At 40.1% G+C, this 17442-nt stretch overlaps 1 protein-coding gene across 6 annotated transcripts in view; it reads left to right on the top strand.

Annotated features, from left to right (window-relative positions):
- The first annotated feature begins 10637 nt into the window (after positions 1–10637).
- rasgrf2a (Ras protein-specific guanine nucleotide-releasing factor 2a) overlaps positions 10638–17442 on the top strand; it is a 48634-nt gene continuing 41829 nt past the window's right edge. For 3 of the 6 annotated variants that reach the window (XM_005720008.1, XM_005720009.1, XM_005720007.1), the window contains exon 1: positions 10638–11453. In XM_005720008.1, coding sequence (XP_005720065.1) covers positions 11175–11453 — 279 coding nt within the window. In that variant the 5' untranslated portion in view covers positions 10638–11174. Of the gene's footprint in view, positions 11466–17442 lie in introns of all 6 variants that reach the window. The other 3 variants (XM_013910164.1, XM_013910169.1, XM_013910163.1) reach the window with 1 other exon arrangement.

Genomic DNA, 17442 nt, shown 5'->3' with positions numbered 1-17442 from the left:
ACTGTCATTATATTAATGCTGCTATCCTGTATATATTGTACATACTATTGTTTGAGTACTTACGATTGTTTTTTTTGTACTTTTTATATTTTATATTTATATTTATTATTGAAACTTGCACCAAGGGAGTGGCACTCCAATTTCGTTGTACTCTGTACAATGACAATAAAGGCTATTCTATTCTATTCTATTCTAAGTCAGCGGATTACTATCCGTTACCACGGTGAAGTGGTTGCCGTAGAGATAGTGACTGAACTTTTCTGTATCTGACCACTTGAGCGCCAAAAACTCCAACTTGTGCGCTGTATAGCGATTTTCGCTCCGTGGCAGCCCTCTACTTGCGTAGCCTATGACTCTAAGTTGGCCTTCTTGCTCCTGATACAACACAGCACTGAGCCCGGTGGTACTGGCGTCGGTGTGCAGTATATAGGGTTTCTGGGGATCAGCGAAGGCAAGTACAGGGGCTGTGGTGAGACTTTTGATGACTGACATGAAGGCTTGCTGGTAAGCTGGCGTCCAGCGACCTCCAAAGGACTCCTTTGGGTCATGGTACTGATGTGCATTTTGTCTTGAGTTTTCTTTTAATTTCTTGTGGCTAGGTGGGTACCCCGAGGTTAAGTTGTGGAGAGGTTTCACAATGCTGGAATACCCTTTAACAAACCTTCTATAGTACCCACCAAAACCAAGAAACGACTTTAACGTTTGCAGAGTCTGAGGGACAGGCCATGTTTTAAGAGCCGAAATTTTCTCGGGTCAGTCTGAACACCATTTCTGGAGACCACATGTCCCAGATAACGGACTTAAGTCTGGAAGAAGACGTATTTCTCTGGTGACAGCTTTAACCGAAACTCTTTCAGAAGAGTGAGAACTTTCATGAGTCTTTCTTCGTGTTCCTCAAGGGTTCGGGAGAATACTATCACGTCATCAAGGAAGACCAACGCATCCTTCAAATGCATATCCCCCATGCTCCATTAACCTCTGGAATGTGCCGGCGGCGTCCGTCACACCCTGAGGACACACGAAGGTCGTCTTCGGTTGTCTGCTTCCTCGACCTCGATATGATAGTATCCTGATTTAAGATCAAGAACAGAGAACCACTGAGAACCATTGAGGGCTGTCCTCTAGCTTTGGAAGGCTGTACGCATCCTTTATAGTCTAGAGGTTTAGACGCCTATAATCAATGCACAACCGAACTTGGCCGTTCTTTTTCCGGACTACCACTATAGGTGACGCAAATGGAGACTCTGACTCTCTGATAACTCCTGCATCGAGCATGTCATCCAAAAATTTTATACGATGTTGCACCTGGTCCGTCCGGCCAAAATTCAGGTCATGCTGTGCAAACACCACAGGCATGCTGTTGAGTTGCTGTGTGATGCATTGTTTCCATTCCAGTGGAACAGTGGAGTCACCAAAACTGAAAGTTATAGTGGGCTCTTGGGAGGATGGAATCTCTGGTGTTCTCTGTGGTGGTTCTGACTACTTGGTCTTGTTGTGCTCCTTTAATAGGATGGTCTGATAAGTACTAACCTCTGCAATAGTACACTTGGCAGGGATGACAATGTCGTGGTCAGACTCGTTGCTTATAACAACTGGCAACTTGTGGGGCCGCCGCTGGGGGAAGTCAACCAGACATGCTTTAAGTAGCAGGCCACCGGGCAAGGGGGTCGACAATGGATACTCAATGACAACGGAATTTTCACCCTGAAAGCCCCTGCCAAGGGCAACTCCCTCCACCACTACGGTTGAACCAGCTGGAATGACTTGAGGCATCTTGCCTTACAGCTTCACTACCCCTGATGGTTGTCACTTGTCTGCTTCTCTGAGTAGATGTTGAACAGTAATCTAGAGTGTTTTTGCCTATGAGCACAAGGGATTGTGTCAGGGATTATTAAAGCAAGTGTATTTACATCTACTGGAACACCTATAAAGTCCTTTGGAAAAGTTATGGTCATTTCTATATAGCCAAAGTAGGGCACTAGCTGTCCATTAGCATCTTCCACTTCTAAGAGTGGCTTGATCTTCTGCTCTGAAAAGTGCTGCTTGTAAATGACTCAGTCTGTTTTAAGCCAGAATATGCTTGTGCTTTGACGTTCTTTGCTGGTGTACTTACTTTGTTAACCTCAGCTGTGATTTTGTCTTCATTGATTACGTCTGAAGGACGTTGTTGACTCTCCTCAGCTCCTGTTTGTCCCACAACAGGAACTGTTAGTTATTTAAAGGTGAGTCTGAACCATCTTGCACTTCCCACTGGCACTGTTTTGCCTCCAACTGCTTTTTTTCTGCCACTAGGTTGGGGTTAGCAGGGTCAACACAGCATGGGACGATGTGCTCATCTTCACCGCAGTTGAAACAATTCCAGGGCTTGGGTCAGTTTTGTTGTAGTCTGTCTTTGCATACGTCCATCTACATCACGTGGCTTTGACATCTTACTCTGCGGCTTCCCTGCAGATCCCTTGGTGTTAGCCAACTTTGGGTTTTTTTTTCTGTGACATGAATGTAGTTAGTTGACTGTGCAGCCTCACCACGTGGTTTCTGATATCCTCAATAGCAATAATGCTACTCTCATGTTTCTCCTCTGGTTAAAAAACATGTGCACCCTGGAACTGTAATTGAGTTCTTTGCTTTGTGGTGCCAGTGTGTTTTTTCCGTAAGCTCTTAACTATATCAGCTGCTGGTGGGAGAAAGCTGTCATGGATCTTTCTGGATATTTGCAGAGGGGACATGCTGGGATCATTTTGGAGCAGTTCAATGTGTGTGCGCCATGTGTCATAATCAGTTTCATTGTTAGGTCTGGGAACCTTACCGGAGAAGAAACGGAGTCTCACCTGGGACTGGATGTGTGGGACATCTTGCGATATGCGATATGCTCTACCATGACCTTCTGAATGTCAGGTGGGTTCACGTCACTTACTAAAAGGGACACTGCTCTCCTTCCATTAGTAAGGGGAGCATGATCAGTGGCACCAATATCACTTGGTGTAACATCTGAATGTGAGGTGTGACACTGTTGCACTTTAGGAGCAGGCGGAGATACGACAGTGGTCTCGACATGTGTGGGGGAAGGATCTTCAATGGTAGGTGGCATGGCTTCCACATCCCCCCCCAATATGACACATCATTTCCTTCAGCACCTCACCAGAGTCTTTGCTACTCAGCTTAGCTAGTTCTTTGAGCTCAGCTAAGTAGGTCTTCGTAACATTACTCCCAACCTTGGTAGAGTACACGCTACTGAGTGTCTTAATTTCATAGACAATGCTGGGGTCAGCTTGTGCTGTGTACGTGTAAGGTAAGCAAGGTTCTAAACCTTCTAAGGCTGAATATTCAATGATCAGGTTTTGGTAGAAGTCGAACAGTGAATCATCAACAAAAAGGACTCTTCCAATTTTACCATACTGTTTCAGAAAGTCAATGAACTGTTCATCTTTTTCAGATACCTGTGTTATCCCAGTGACAACAACTGCATTAGATATTTTAACAGCAGACTTTTGTATGAAATCCAAACTGGTCATCAGTGTTGGGTAATTTACTTTAAATGAGTAACTTAGTTGCATTACTAGTTACTTCTATCAAAAGTAACTCAGTTACTTCAAGTTACTCGTTACTTTCAAAGTAACTAGTTACTAGAGAAAGTAACTTTGGTTTTACTCAGAATTCTCTTGTTAATGTGTTGCTTCCCTAACTTCCCCAGCAAGATTGCCAGTCTTCTAGCTTGCTTACTTGCCACAAATGCACTGTACCACCTACCAACAGGAAGGAAAAAATAATGTACATATTTCCACGACAGAAATCCCACGCCTGGACCCTCATTGACTGCTGCCATGATTCTAGCCTACGTCACAGCGTCATATGGGTTTTTTACATTCAACACGAAAACTGCAGTCGTGGTGCTTTCGATTGTACTCAGAACTCGGAAATTCTGCCTCCCGAATAGGAAGATGTAGGTAACTCCAGACTGCAGATGAGCTGCTTATAGGGCTGGACTGGGACAAAAAAAATTGGGTGTTTTGACTAGAGACTGGCCCACCATTATAGGAAAAATCATAAAGCCTTTGAATGAAAACAAACACTGGTGTGACAGTGATGTACACTGTTTTGATGGTATATATGTATCAATCTATAAATTGTTTGTTGTAAGATTCAGATAATTATTTTTAAAAGCTAGATATTTTAAATGAGAATAAGAAAGAAAAGTATTTCTTTGTGCCCCCCTCTAATGTGAACAGTTAAGATAAAGGAACTAATACCCTCTCTTCCTTTATCATTGGTGTAAAAGTGTTTTTTTTTCACATGGGCTACACTAGTGTTTACTAAACACATGATTTATATTCTTTTATCAATGTGTCATTTTTTAAATTTTATTTCAGTCTAACTCTACAGTATCAGTAGTAATGTTGTTTATCATGCATGCCTATGCGAGGATCCTCTGTGGTTCAAAAACCACAAAACTGCTGCCTGATATAGCCATATGGAGTGTTTGAGTCCTGCACAGCAGCAAAAACAAGTGCCTATTACCTGCAGTTTCTCTACCCTGTTCTGATGAAAATCACCACTCTGAACAAGTACTCTCAGCTGGAAGCAAGAGACACCCACAGCACTGTATGTTTAGCCATCGTGACTAACCAGGCACCTGCTTGATTTCCCTTTGAGGGAAAGAACACACTTTTGAGATTTTTTTTATAGCTAACTTTATAGCTAAGTTCACTGAATAGCAGGTCTATTACTGACACTCTGCTTTGGAAGAGAAAAGAACAAAGAAATTATGGAGGTGTACATGTATCTTTTTACATTAGCGCAACTCGCTTGTTCATTTGTAATTAAAATGCATTACAAAATTACATATTACATATTCAGAGACAAAAAAAGGTGAGGATATCCAATTCATGTGGCTAACAAGGCTCAATACCAGAACTTCTCTTTCACCGATTCCCTTTGTTTGTGTTATGTAGTATAAGAATGAGCCATATAAATCATTGTCAGCTTGGTCAGAAACTGTTGATGGATCAGTCCCAGGCTATGGAGTTATTATATTACATAATATTACACTGGTGGAAGAATCTTATCTTAATATCTCTTTGGCTTATGATTGCCTTTGATGATAATGAGACTTGTTTTTCCAGAAAGGAGACGCTGCTCCACATCATCACACTGTCTAAACAAAAACCTTTTACCCTAATGGTCCAGCAGTCAGAATAGCCTTCTCACCCTCTTCTCCATCCATCGAACCTATGATCCAACTGCTATAGGCAGAACCTGGACTCATCGCTGAAAACAACCTTCAGATTCCAGTGCACAAGTTGTTGACACCAGTCCAAACATTTCTGATTGTGAAAGGCACTAATAGCAGGCCTACTAACTAGCAGTCCTGTGAGACTAGTTGTGTGCAGTCTGTTCTGGATTGCCTGGGTACACAGCTAGATTGGCTGTATCTGGGTGTCAGCAGCTCAAAACAAGAGTGAATAACAGAATAAGTTGTTTGGCATTGGCAGGGAACAGTTGGCAATTTTTTCATGGGTATAAACCACCCTTCTGCTGCTCAACACACAAATGCATTTTCATTACAAATGTGGCACCATTTAAGCGAAAGTAAACAGGCTTTCCAACAGTATATGATTTATTGCCAAGAAGCACTGTTACAACATTTAATACATTGATCAAGCATAAATTTCCTAACTTTTTTGTTAAGTTTAGCTATGAAATAAGAAAACAGTAATATATATTCTGCAAAACTGGAAGCTATTACACTTTTCCCCAATAACATATGGATACAGATTATGGTCAGTAATGTTTAGAGATGTATAGTATATGTTTCAGGCATAGTGGTAGGCATGTAGTAAATAGTAATCCTCCTTAATCCTTTGCTGGCTATATCTAAAGTTGTCAGATGGAGATCTACAGAGAGTATTAAAACTCTGTATGGCCCCACTAAGGACCACCCACCATGCAATGCTGCTTGCACAACAAATAAAACAAGATTCAGTTTAAAATGCTAAAGTACTTCATCTATTTTACTGCCTAAAATGTAAAAAACATTTTACTTTATTTTGACAGGCAGAAGGAAAGAAGGAACGGCACACAGAAAATTTATGGATTTAGTGAAGGAGGTGCATGCAGAGGGTCTTCACAGTGCTCTTACAGTTTTGATGAAGGGAAAGCTGAAATTAAGAAATAATTTTGGCTGACAAATTTTTACCACAAATGAGCCTACACATGGCTCTGTATACATACTCAACAGTTTTCATAACTTCAAAAGAGAAATTAAAAAGAGAGTTACTTGTGGTGAAGACTATTTTAACAGCACTTTAACAGCTTTATTTTTTTCTGTTTGCCATCATCATTATTATCATCACTACAAAAACCCACCTCTGAACTCTAGACATCTGTTAGATGTGTAATAAAGTACCTCTTTTCTAACAATGAACAACTTCCATGCATAAACCCCCAAACAAAACAGCCATAATAAAAGTAAACAATTATTACTGTTTTATTATTTTAAGATAACGCTGTAAAACCTTGTCTTTATGAGTACATAAATGCCTCTGTTTACATTGTACATGAACACAAAGAGACATGCAATGGATTATACAGTCTTGCTACCTGTTTCACTCTCCTTTGCTGATGGAAGGTGTAAACAATGTACAATATGAATTATCCAACAGCAGATGTTGTGTAAAGATAAAAGAACACTTTCAGTACATTTGTTAGTTATTAAGGTACCCACAGTGCATAAAAATAATTTGTTAGCTTGCCCCCATAGTCTTTGCTGTATAATGTTTAGCTTTTTATTCTAATACAGGTTCTTAGCCATTTAGTAGAGGAAAAGCTTCACTGATGTACATTCAAAATTGTACATTTATTACAGCATACTGCTACAGTGTATAACAAAGGTGTGTGCTGACAGTTGGTGTGATGATTATACTGCTTTTAAGCTTACAAATTCTCAGAATAAGCAGTATTCCCCTCCAAGCTAAATACAATTTAAACTGAGCACTATGTGTCTAACGGCAGGCGCTGATGCAACATGTCCTTGTCCACTCCTTTAACCTCACAGGGTTTGTTTGCCTATTTGCTCCTCCCCTTGTAGCTCTGCTCATGATATTAAGCTGCAAAGGGACTTTTTCCCCCCAATTGTCAGCATTGCCACTGTCTGCCTGTGGACACAGTAGTCAGATGTGGCCTTTTAATGCTCTGAAACTGATCAGACATGACAGGATGAGGTTAATCTACCTCAGGAGTTAATGGGCTAGCTCACCAGGACTTCATAGTCGGCTGTTTACAAAAGCGGGGATTATGTATGTGCAATATCAATGCCTTACTTTCAGTCTTAACACATTCATTAATTCTCACTTTTTACCTTTTTAGGGGGGAAAGAATGTGCTTACAAAGTGCTTACTAAAACACTTCAGCATTACCAGTTGATCATTATAAACTTAGATTTAAGGAAGAGTTAAAAGGCAATACAACTAGGAGAAATTACACAAACACAAACACACACAGGTGCAAATACATAGAAAATACTTTCTACATTTTTTCCAGTTACATTTTTCCCTTATTAGCTTCTCATTATTGGCTTCATTCAGAACTGCATTTACAATCCATCTCCTCATATACTATATCTTGAATAATCAGGACCCATTATATCTTAAAGACCTTGTAGTATCTTACTATCCAAAAAGAAGACTTCATTCTCACATTGTAGGTTTACTTGTGGTTACTAGAATTTTCAAAACCCTCACTCAGTTATGCTGCATTGAGCTTAGGCTGTTGGGAGGCCTCCCATGATATACTGTTTCTTTTTCATTCATTTCTTTTTGCTTCTATGTATTTATAAACCTCTACTATATTTAATCATAAATACTTATTAAACATCATAAATACTTATTAAACTATTAAACTAAGCTATTTCTTCCATAGTGTGTCTTTTGTCCTGTTTCTTTCTGCTCTCTCTCTCTTTCCCCTCACCCCCGACTGGTTGTGGGGAATGGCTGCCCCTTCGTGAGGCTGCTTCTGCCTGAGATTTTTTCTTTGTTAAAGGGGAGTTTTTCATTCACTCTATTGCCAGTAGCTTGGTTGTGGGGTTCCATGTGCTTGAGGGAGTTTCTTTCTAATATTGTAAGATCTTAGATTTATAATATAAAGCACCTTGAACAGAGTCTTGCTGACAGTTTATGTGGGTTGTATGTAATTTTAATAGAACAAATATGGATTAAATTAGATTTTTAATAAATAAAAATCAAACACACACTCACACCTATGGACGATTTAGAATTATCAATTAACCTAACCTCACCTCCCCCCCACTCCATGTCTTTGGACTGTGGGAGGAAGCTGAAGTACCCAGAGAGAACACGGGGACCACGGGAGAACATGCAAACTCCACATAGAAAGTCCCTGATCTGATGGTAAAATTGAAGTCAGGACCTTGCTGTGAGGCAACAGTGCTAACCATAGCTGCTCCATGATGTTATTCAAATTTCTATTATTTTACAGTACTATTTTGACCCCTCTCAGAATATAACCTTTTTAACAGGTCAATGCAGAGTGGAGTGGAGTTAGACTTCATCATGGTAACTGATACTAAGCTGCCTAACAGATTACACAGGCATTGGCTCTGTTTCACTGTGCCTTTTGATAAAATAATCTGTAATAACTGAAAGTAGACATAGATGATTAAACTAAAACTAGGTATAAAAAGTATATTATTTAACTTTAAACTAACAAACAAATCCAACAAGGGCGGAGGTGGTGCAGTGTTTGGCACTTTTCCCTTATAGCAACTATGTCTTGGGTCCAAATTTACAATCTGACTGGGGCCTTTCTTTCTTTCTTTCTTTTCTGGTGGGCCTTTCTGCATGGAGTTTGCATGTTCTTTTTATGTCTGTGTGGGTTCTCTACAGGTACTGTGACTGCTTCCACAGTCCTGAGATATGCAGATAGTGGAGTATGGTAAGTTTGTGATTTTAAATTGGGTTTAGATATGAATGTTAGTGCGAATGGTTGTCTGTCTCTCTGTGTTAGCCCTGTCCAGGGTGTACCCTGCCTCTTGCCCCATGGCACCAGCACCCCTGAAACCAGAAGAAGATGGATGAAATAAAAATAAAAAATAGACAAGAGCTAGCTGAAATTATACAGTGTGCTTACAAAACTATCCTAAATAAAAGAAATAAAAAAAAATAAAATACAGGAACTGCTTTTTACTTTTTGGCAGTCTGACATAAAGAAGAGGTTTCCTAAGAGGTTTTGAACAGAGATCTACGCACACAAGTGAAATGCAAAGTCTGTGGCACCTTAACTCCGTCAGTCACTGACTACTAAAGCATTACAACATCTGTTTCAGGCTGGATGGGACTTTCAACAGCCATCTTTTGATGCAAATAACCACTTTATAAAAATAGAAACTTCTGCTTTTGTCCACCTTACAAATGTGTGTTAGAAATGGACACACAGAGACACACACACACACTTATTAGTGCTGAAGGCATATCTACTCTAAAGGGAACTACCATAAGAGTGATAAATATTTATTTTGTTATATTTTAAGACTCCTTGAGAACACAAGTGCTCAAAGTGATATGTTGATTTTAAAGGTCAAATCTTGATACAAATACACTTGTGCTTAGACATCACTTAGTATAACAACTTATTTTGTAAAAGAAATAATCTGAGAAATAAGTAAGTAGGTTTGCTTTTGATTTAGGTGATTTGGAGTCTGAAATGTATATCAGTCAGACTATCAGTCAGACCTTTGAAAAGTCACTGCAATACTTGCTATTTCATGGAACAAATTTCACCAAATGTTTTGGAGGACTGCAATTAACATTACTCATAGAGCCACATGACTAAGTTGAAATAAATCACCAGAGTTGTTTTTCATGCTATTGTGATTTGCACATATCCATTTCTCTGGCCACTTTGTTAGGTATACCTGATCAACTGCTCCCTAACATAAACATCAATCAGCCACACATGGCACTAGTTTAGGTATAGGAACCACAGACATGGTCAAAATGAACTGAAGTTCAAACTGACATGGGTTTTTAACGTGTGCTGTTTGTCTCAAAAACCCCAATACAGCCTGGTTTGAAACTGTTGATCTGCTGGAATTTTTGTTACACAACCAACTCTAGGTTCCTTGCTGATTTCAGAGGTCGGGGAATAATGCTCATGTAAATGTAACAAAATTAGGCTGAAATAGCTGGTAACGGACCTCCACCTCCCCCCCAACACACACACACACACACACACACACACACACACACACACACACACACACACACACACACACACACTTAATAGCAATACACCTTACATATACTTTGGTCTCTTGTTTTGATAAAATTGCTTGCAAAAAGAGGCATTTGGAGAAAAAAGTAGGCTACAAGATTTATCTGGTTTAATATGGGCACCAAGATCCAAACTGCTGAGTAAAAAAAAATCCCCAAGTTTGATGTCAACAAACCTGCGAACAATTTTATACCAAACCTGGGGCAGATTTCATGAAAAATATCACTATCCACCTGAGAGAACCAACAAACTGGACCTGAGCAAAGCGGGAACCAGCCCTCCTCAGCAGGGACTTCTTTTTTTGTTTTTTCACAGCGAAACGTGTGCTGTGTAAAACTGTGGGTGTGTAAACTTTGGTGCACTTTGGTTTGCGCTGCTTAAATGGAACTCCTGCGAGGCTCCGCGCTCAGAGAGCAGCGCGCGGGCTGCGGCGATCTAAGTTGATGTCAAAGCCGATTAGCGCTGATGTCCGTCGTGATTCTGTTTTCACCGTCTGTTCACTGAGTCTATTTCTGTGTGCTGTTGTTGGCGGTACTACACACGCCGTCGTTTTCCTCATTTTTTAAACCACCAGGACAGAAACACACTGGCTTTCTAGGTCATGTCCGAACTTTGCAGCATGGAGATGTGTTGAAGCGGTGCTGCTTTTCAACGGTTCAGCTGACACTGGAGCGTGTATTTGACAGTCTGGTAAGAGTGATGCACTCTCCAACTTTTTATGCCATGGTAAACCTGGATTACCTTTTTCTGCAGATGAGATGTTAACCACTTTCTCTTCAGTATCCATCCGGTAGAGATAACGATAGCGATATCGAGGATGCGTGATGTGATACATATGTTTGCTCTTTGAAGTTGGAACCAAAATAAGGACAGGACTCAGTGTAAACATAATGCAGAAGAGCGTGCGGTACAATGAGGGCCACGCTCTGTATCTGTCAGTGGTTGCGCGCAAAGAGGGGACCAAGCGCGGCTACCTGAGCAAGAAGACCACAGAGAACAGTCGCTGGGCTGAGAAGTACTTCGCCCTCTACCAGAATGTGCTCTTCTACTTCGAGAATGACCAGAGCGCACGGCCCTCAGGTATATACCTGCTGGAGGGATGCACATGCGAGAGGGCACCGGCGTCCAAAGTGTCCGCCATCAGCAAGGATGCTATTGAGAAGCAGCAGGTGCGTCCCACGGTAAACGTGCTTTTAGCGTGAAAAACCGTCAATTTTCTTTGCTCTTTCATTTCTGTCTTTCTTGAGTCCCTTTAAAAAGTCCTCACCACACATACACGGTGTCATGAGTCTTGCTCAGCGTTTCTTTATTTTTCCCCCCAAAACTCTAGCTATCAGGAATTCAGAAGGTATTATGTATAGCAGTTTTAGTTAGTAAAATAATTCTGTCACTATTTAAATACTATTTGATACTATTGATACACATACAGGATACACCGTGGAGAGGTGGCCAGTCGGTTGCAGGGCTAACACAGAGACCATGCGCACTCGTGGGCAATTTAGAATCACCAATTTATCTTTAAATCAGAACAATGAGCTGAAAGAGGCTAAAACGAACTGTCGAGTAATATTAAAATAATTGCTAAAACCGTTTGTACTATAGTTAGTAGTAGGAAAATATAAAGCAACTAAAATATCTTTTTTTTCTTCCCCCTTCTCACCATGCTTAATGCTAATGCTGCTGCCCATTATAGCCTCACCTATGTGCCACTTGACTGATGTGTTTCCATAGTGATGAAGTTGGTAGTTGGTGAAATGGAACATACAGTAAGTTTGACGTTACACAATCAGAGATATGAAAATATGGACGTTTTCTTGAAAGGATATTTAACTGAGGCTAAAGGCTAAATGTGAAAAATCACACTAGTGTGTTTTTAAATAATGAAAATTGATTCTGCTGTGAATATGTAATACTTTCTGTTTGTGAGTTCGTATCCGACATGTTGTACTGCTCTAGGATGATGCTGTGCTAGACTAAGAATAGCATCCTTGCTCGTTGTTTTGCCTGCAGTCACTGTCTGAATACCAAGTCAACACAACTGCATCTCACACATGGATGCTGCTACGCACTAGTGCTACCTGTGGTATTGGGAGACTACCTTTTACTGTACTCTACTGCCTTTCTATGAGTATGGTACACGTGTAACCAAATAACAACAAAACCTAGTGTAATTTCTTCAAAATAAGTTAAGTGAAAAAGTCCAAAACAATGTACGTATTTTAAATATGGCACAGTCTTCCTTGGTATGTGTTTGCACAGTGAAGTTGTGATGTAAATCCTGTGTTTGATCATAATGCTTGATCTGTAATGCTTATTTCTACCTCAATATTTTTATTCTTGGATTCTAGTAAGGTAGCTTTGGATGATTCAGAGTTCAAAATAACCAAAGCTTGGGTGCTGCCCCGCAACTCTTCTTTTCCTCTTGCCTTTTTTGATTGGCTCCTTCTTAGAAATGGAAGGTGGGCCTTTTGTGCACTGTGTGGACCATATTAGGGAGATCCACTCATACTGACAGACATTCGGGAATAGAGAAACTGTTTTTAACTGAGCTTTAATAGAAAATCTATTTTTATAACCACAATGTAGGTTGATTATTTAATGAGTGTGCATTTTTGCTAATTTAATAGCATTAAAAAGTGCAATAACATGAGATCAAGTTTTTTAGTAGTCTTTTTTAATACAAATCATCAAATATTCCCTTTTTCTAGTTTCTGAGCATTCATAATTGTTGCATTAGTGAGTTTAGTAATCATAACTCCTAACTCCTGTTCATGTCAGTTTAAGTTCAGAAACAAGCTAAATGTCACAAAAACACTGTGTTATTTCTGTGAGTGTTTAAACACTGAGATCGGTTTCCAGTTTATAACCACTTTAGCTGACTTATTATTAGAATTAGTGCTTATGAATCACTTTTCTAACTAACGAAGGCCTCTCTTCACAAACAGCAGCTACTTATTACAACCTGGGACAGCTGAAATGTTAGCCAAAAAATGAGACAAGAAGTTACCTTAGCTCAGATCAACTAAATATTTACTTTAATCTTCCATGTGTGACACAAGCACACTGCTTCATCTTCCTTTCAACACTTTTTAATAATGAATTGAGTGGGGTACATGTGAATTTCTCAGTCCCAAAGGTGTTTTTGTAATTACCTTGACATTTTATTGACATTTTATTTAATTACACATTAAATAAAATTATTTATATTCTTTATACACAGATGATATTATCTTTGAAAAACAGATTTTAATGACATCCTAATAATATAGTTAATGTCTATTATATTTTTTATATAATTTAAAGACAATGATTCAGTAATGAAAATAACTGTAGTGAAAACCACACAAATATGTATTGCATAGTATAAAAAGTAGCCCAGACCGCAGCTTATGTCCTCAGTGCTCTGTGAGTGAAAAAGAGACGAAGGAAGTAATACAGCACCATTGTCCTGCAGGTCAGGTCGTGTTGAAAGTGGTCCTGGCTGTAAGCGGGAGCTCTCATGTTTGCATCTGTGCATAGCAGACTGATGAAGTGTTTTTTTGTGAGTGAACGCGGTGATGCTCGATGCAGGGCAAGGCAGCTTACAGCTCCCTATTTCTCACTCTGTCTGTCCCTGTCCGTCTGTTCGTCTCACTTATTGTTATCCTTGTGCTTAAAGCAGGCTTGTGACCGGGGAAGCCGCATTAGCAATGCAAGGATGCTGCACAAGCCTTGATGGTTATGTAACCCCCACCCTACCCCCCAACGCACACAAACAAGCCCTTAAGCCTCTCTGGTCTGTAGCCGACACATGCTAGCAAGTGTCCCTCACCCGCTTTTTGTTACATCATTACTATACAGACCTGCTTTCTCTCTGTGGCACCCTTTTAGCAAACTATATTGTCAGACATAGGAAAGGAAAAAACTGATATTCAGCAAGTAATTTATATGTTTATTTGACCCATATCTCATGGATTAGAGGGTTGTGACTTTGTTAAGGACTTAATGTTTGGCAAATACAGACTATAATGACTTAAATACAACTCAGTTTAGTAACATACCCATGTATGGGCTGGAGGAGCCAGAGATTCATCTCCTACCTCCGGATTGGTAGATGATCTCTACTGCCTGACCTCAGAGAAAATCTATCGTATTTCTCTGAATTAATAAAATAGTAATTTTCCTGGAAAATTAGTGCATAACCATGTTCAAATTTCTGCAGTCGTATTGGGTTAAGTTGTCCTTGAGAAAAAACAGCAATTTATTTTGAATTCATATTAATTTATTAAATAAAAAACAGAGTTTGTCATGTGAATGCACCTCTGCAGTTTCTACTTTTAACATATTGCCTATTGAAAGTTTGTGTCACTCCTGGATAATTCTTTTTTTTAACGTTTTGTTGTATTTTTTTTTCTCCTGAGCCCGTAGGGTCCCTTATGTTTATGAGCTTACCAGTGTGGAACCTTGGTAAGACCGTAAAATATAACGCAGGGGTGTGTGTTAAAGCTCAGTTTTAATTATTTTTTTATGACAAATGCAACAATACAAGTTATTTTATGTGAAATGTTGAAATACAGGGTTTAGCTAAGGTAGTTAGACACATGCTAAAGTTTTCAGGTTACTGTAAGGTTATTTTTGTGTGTCTTTTGCTTTTAAATGGATAAGTACTCCTAAAACTGCCATGCAAAGGAGTTTGGTGTATTATGAAATCCAAGTCTTGATGAACTGCTGTTCCTTGTTACATGTGCTAACCTCATTATGGTTTAGCAAACAGCTGAAGGGACAACGATATGACAAATGAAAAAAAAAAAAAAGGACTGAAACATGCATTGAGTTACTGGTGACTGCTTTTTGAGTATTTGATGATGGGCTTATTCCTGTCATACTTTACTTAGTGCATTTTTAAAAAACAAACAAACTTGTAAATAAAATATGAAATTTGAAAATGTGATATGGGATGGATTTTCACTATGATTTAAAGGGATTAGAATCTTGTATTCATGCATAAAGTGGAACAGGTGGAGTCAGGATTTGTATTTGTGTCTTTGCTAAATTATGTATACCCTTGTCAAATGCCCCAGTGAACTTAAACACGATAAGTACTTGTAAAAAATAGATTTAGCCTGCAATATGTATAAGTAGAAGTCCCTACTGAGCTTAAATATTACAGCATATTCATAAGCTTAGGAGTCAATGGTGGTATTGTTGTCTTCAGAAACGACACAAAAAGAGAACAAATTGGCTTTAAAATGAGAAGTTAGGCAGTCTTTTACCGCAGAGGCAGCAGCAATCTATATCAACTGGACGGCCATTGGTAGCTAATGCTAATGTAAAGAAAAAATCAGCAAAAACCCTGTGCATAATTATAATCATACATCCAGATTATACTCAGAAAAATGTGATCAGAGTTCTAAAACTGCAAAGATATCAGCCTTAGATTGCAGAGGCAAAGTGGGAGAAAACCTGGAGACATTTTCTCTAAATGCAGAAGGGGCTCAGCGACCTCACAGGATAGTTGATTGTGAGCTCACAGAATCCTTAACAAATTTCTATTTATTTTTGAAATTTTCCATTAAGACCTTGCTGTAAAACTAGCTTCACAAACAAATGAATGACTGTGAACATGACCCAGTTGTGTACTGTACATTTTTATTGTTCTGTGCACATCAACACCACCAACCCAGTCAGGACCCAGTCCCATATTTAAGATGGCGAGGCATGATTGTGGAAGCCGCGCAGGTGCGTCCACCTTCCCTGCACAGCACCACAGGCCACGCCCCGCCACATACCCCCATCGCCAGGCCAGGGAGCCATCCGGCTGATCCTGCTCCCCTCCCCCCGCGAGCGGGAGAGAGAATCGGCCCGGACAGTTGGCATCCCTAGCCCCTCTTTCTGCCAACGGCGTGCTACCACCACCACCTGCTCCTGCTGCGTGGCCGCCAGCTCGGCCACCATTCTGGCCAGCTCCTCATTCTGCTGGCCCAGTCCTGGGTCTGCCGTGCCTCCCGTCCTGGGTTTTGGCACCACTGTGAACATCCATGGCGGACCCAGTTGTGTTCTGTACATTTTTATTGTTTTGTGCACATCCACATCAACACCACCAACCCCGAGTCAGGACGCAGTCCCATATATAAGATGGCGGGGCATGATTGTGGATGCCTTGCAGGTGCGTCTGCCTTCCCTGCACCCAAGAGCACGGCACCACAGGCCACGCCCCGCTACAATGACCGTTTTTTTTTTTTAAATTTTAAAGATACATGGCGCGTCCCAAAGTTTTACATGCACAGGCTCATCTGCTGAGTGTCCTCGGCAGTCATGCTGGCTGCCACAATTGCTGCAGAAGCACTAAATAGCACTAAGTAAAATGACTAAAAACCAGAAGTTGAAGTGGGTTTATGATTACCTTGTTCAGCCTTGAAACGATTTAGCTTGATATAGTTTTGCTTTAACACAGCTGGCTTTGTTTTTATATTTGCATTTTTCTACTTCATATTTTATTTAACCTCCTAAGACCCGAACTCTTCCACAGCATGCATTTTGAATTTCTCTTTGATATTTGGGCTGATTGGGGCCCAATGAATGTAAAAACAAAGAATTACCAGATTTTTTCTTTTACCCACTTTTTGTTTCTAAGAAAAATGACATCCACATATGAGGATATTCGTTTAAAATTTTGATAGAACAGTAGCAGTATATGGTCCTCGTAAGTGGATATCAGGCCCTTGTAGAGCAAAATTGAGTATTCGGGTCTAAATAACCAAAAATGTGATGTCCGTATATGTGGACACGAGGTCCATTCATCCATCCAGACCTGATGGTGGAATTGAACTCAGGACCTTCTTGCTGTGCGGCAACGGTGCTAACCACCGTGCCACCATGCTGCCAGTGAAAATTACGCCCATGTTCATGAAAAGTACTCATTGGTGTCATGGTATAATTTTACAACTTTATCTTTGCCTGTCTCTAGAAGTACAAGCCTTGTCAACGCCTTTGTGCAAATCACATAATTTGAACATAGGCATCTAGTAATTAATCAAGATGGCGGCGCGCACGGCGGCGCGCACGGCTCTTAGCTCTCCAGTTTGGTGCTCGTTTTTCCTTTTAATGTGGATATTTTTGAATGTTTGCAACGCCGCCATCTCTTACAGTCGCCAGAACCTAATTGACCTAGGTTTTAAA

Source organism: Pundamilia nyererei, unplaced genomic scaffold, assembly GCF_000239375.1.
Source record: "Pundamilia nyererei isolate P.nyererei 1_Seehausen unplaced genomic scaffold, PunNye1.0 scaffold00002, whole genome shotgun sequence".
NCBI classification, from domain to species: Eukaryota; Metazoa; Chordata; class Actinopteri; order Cichliformes; family Cichlidae; genus Pundamilia; species Pundamilia nyererei.
The sequence above is the reverse complement of the archived record's forward strand: the minus strand, read 5'-3'. Positions and strand labels throughout refer to the sequence as shown.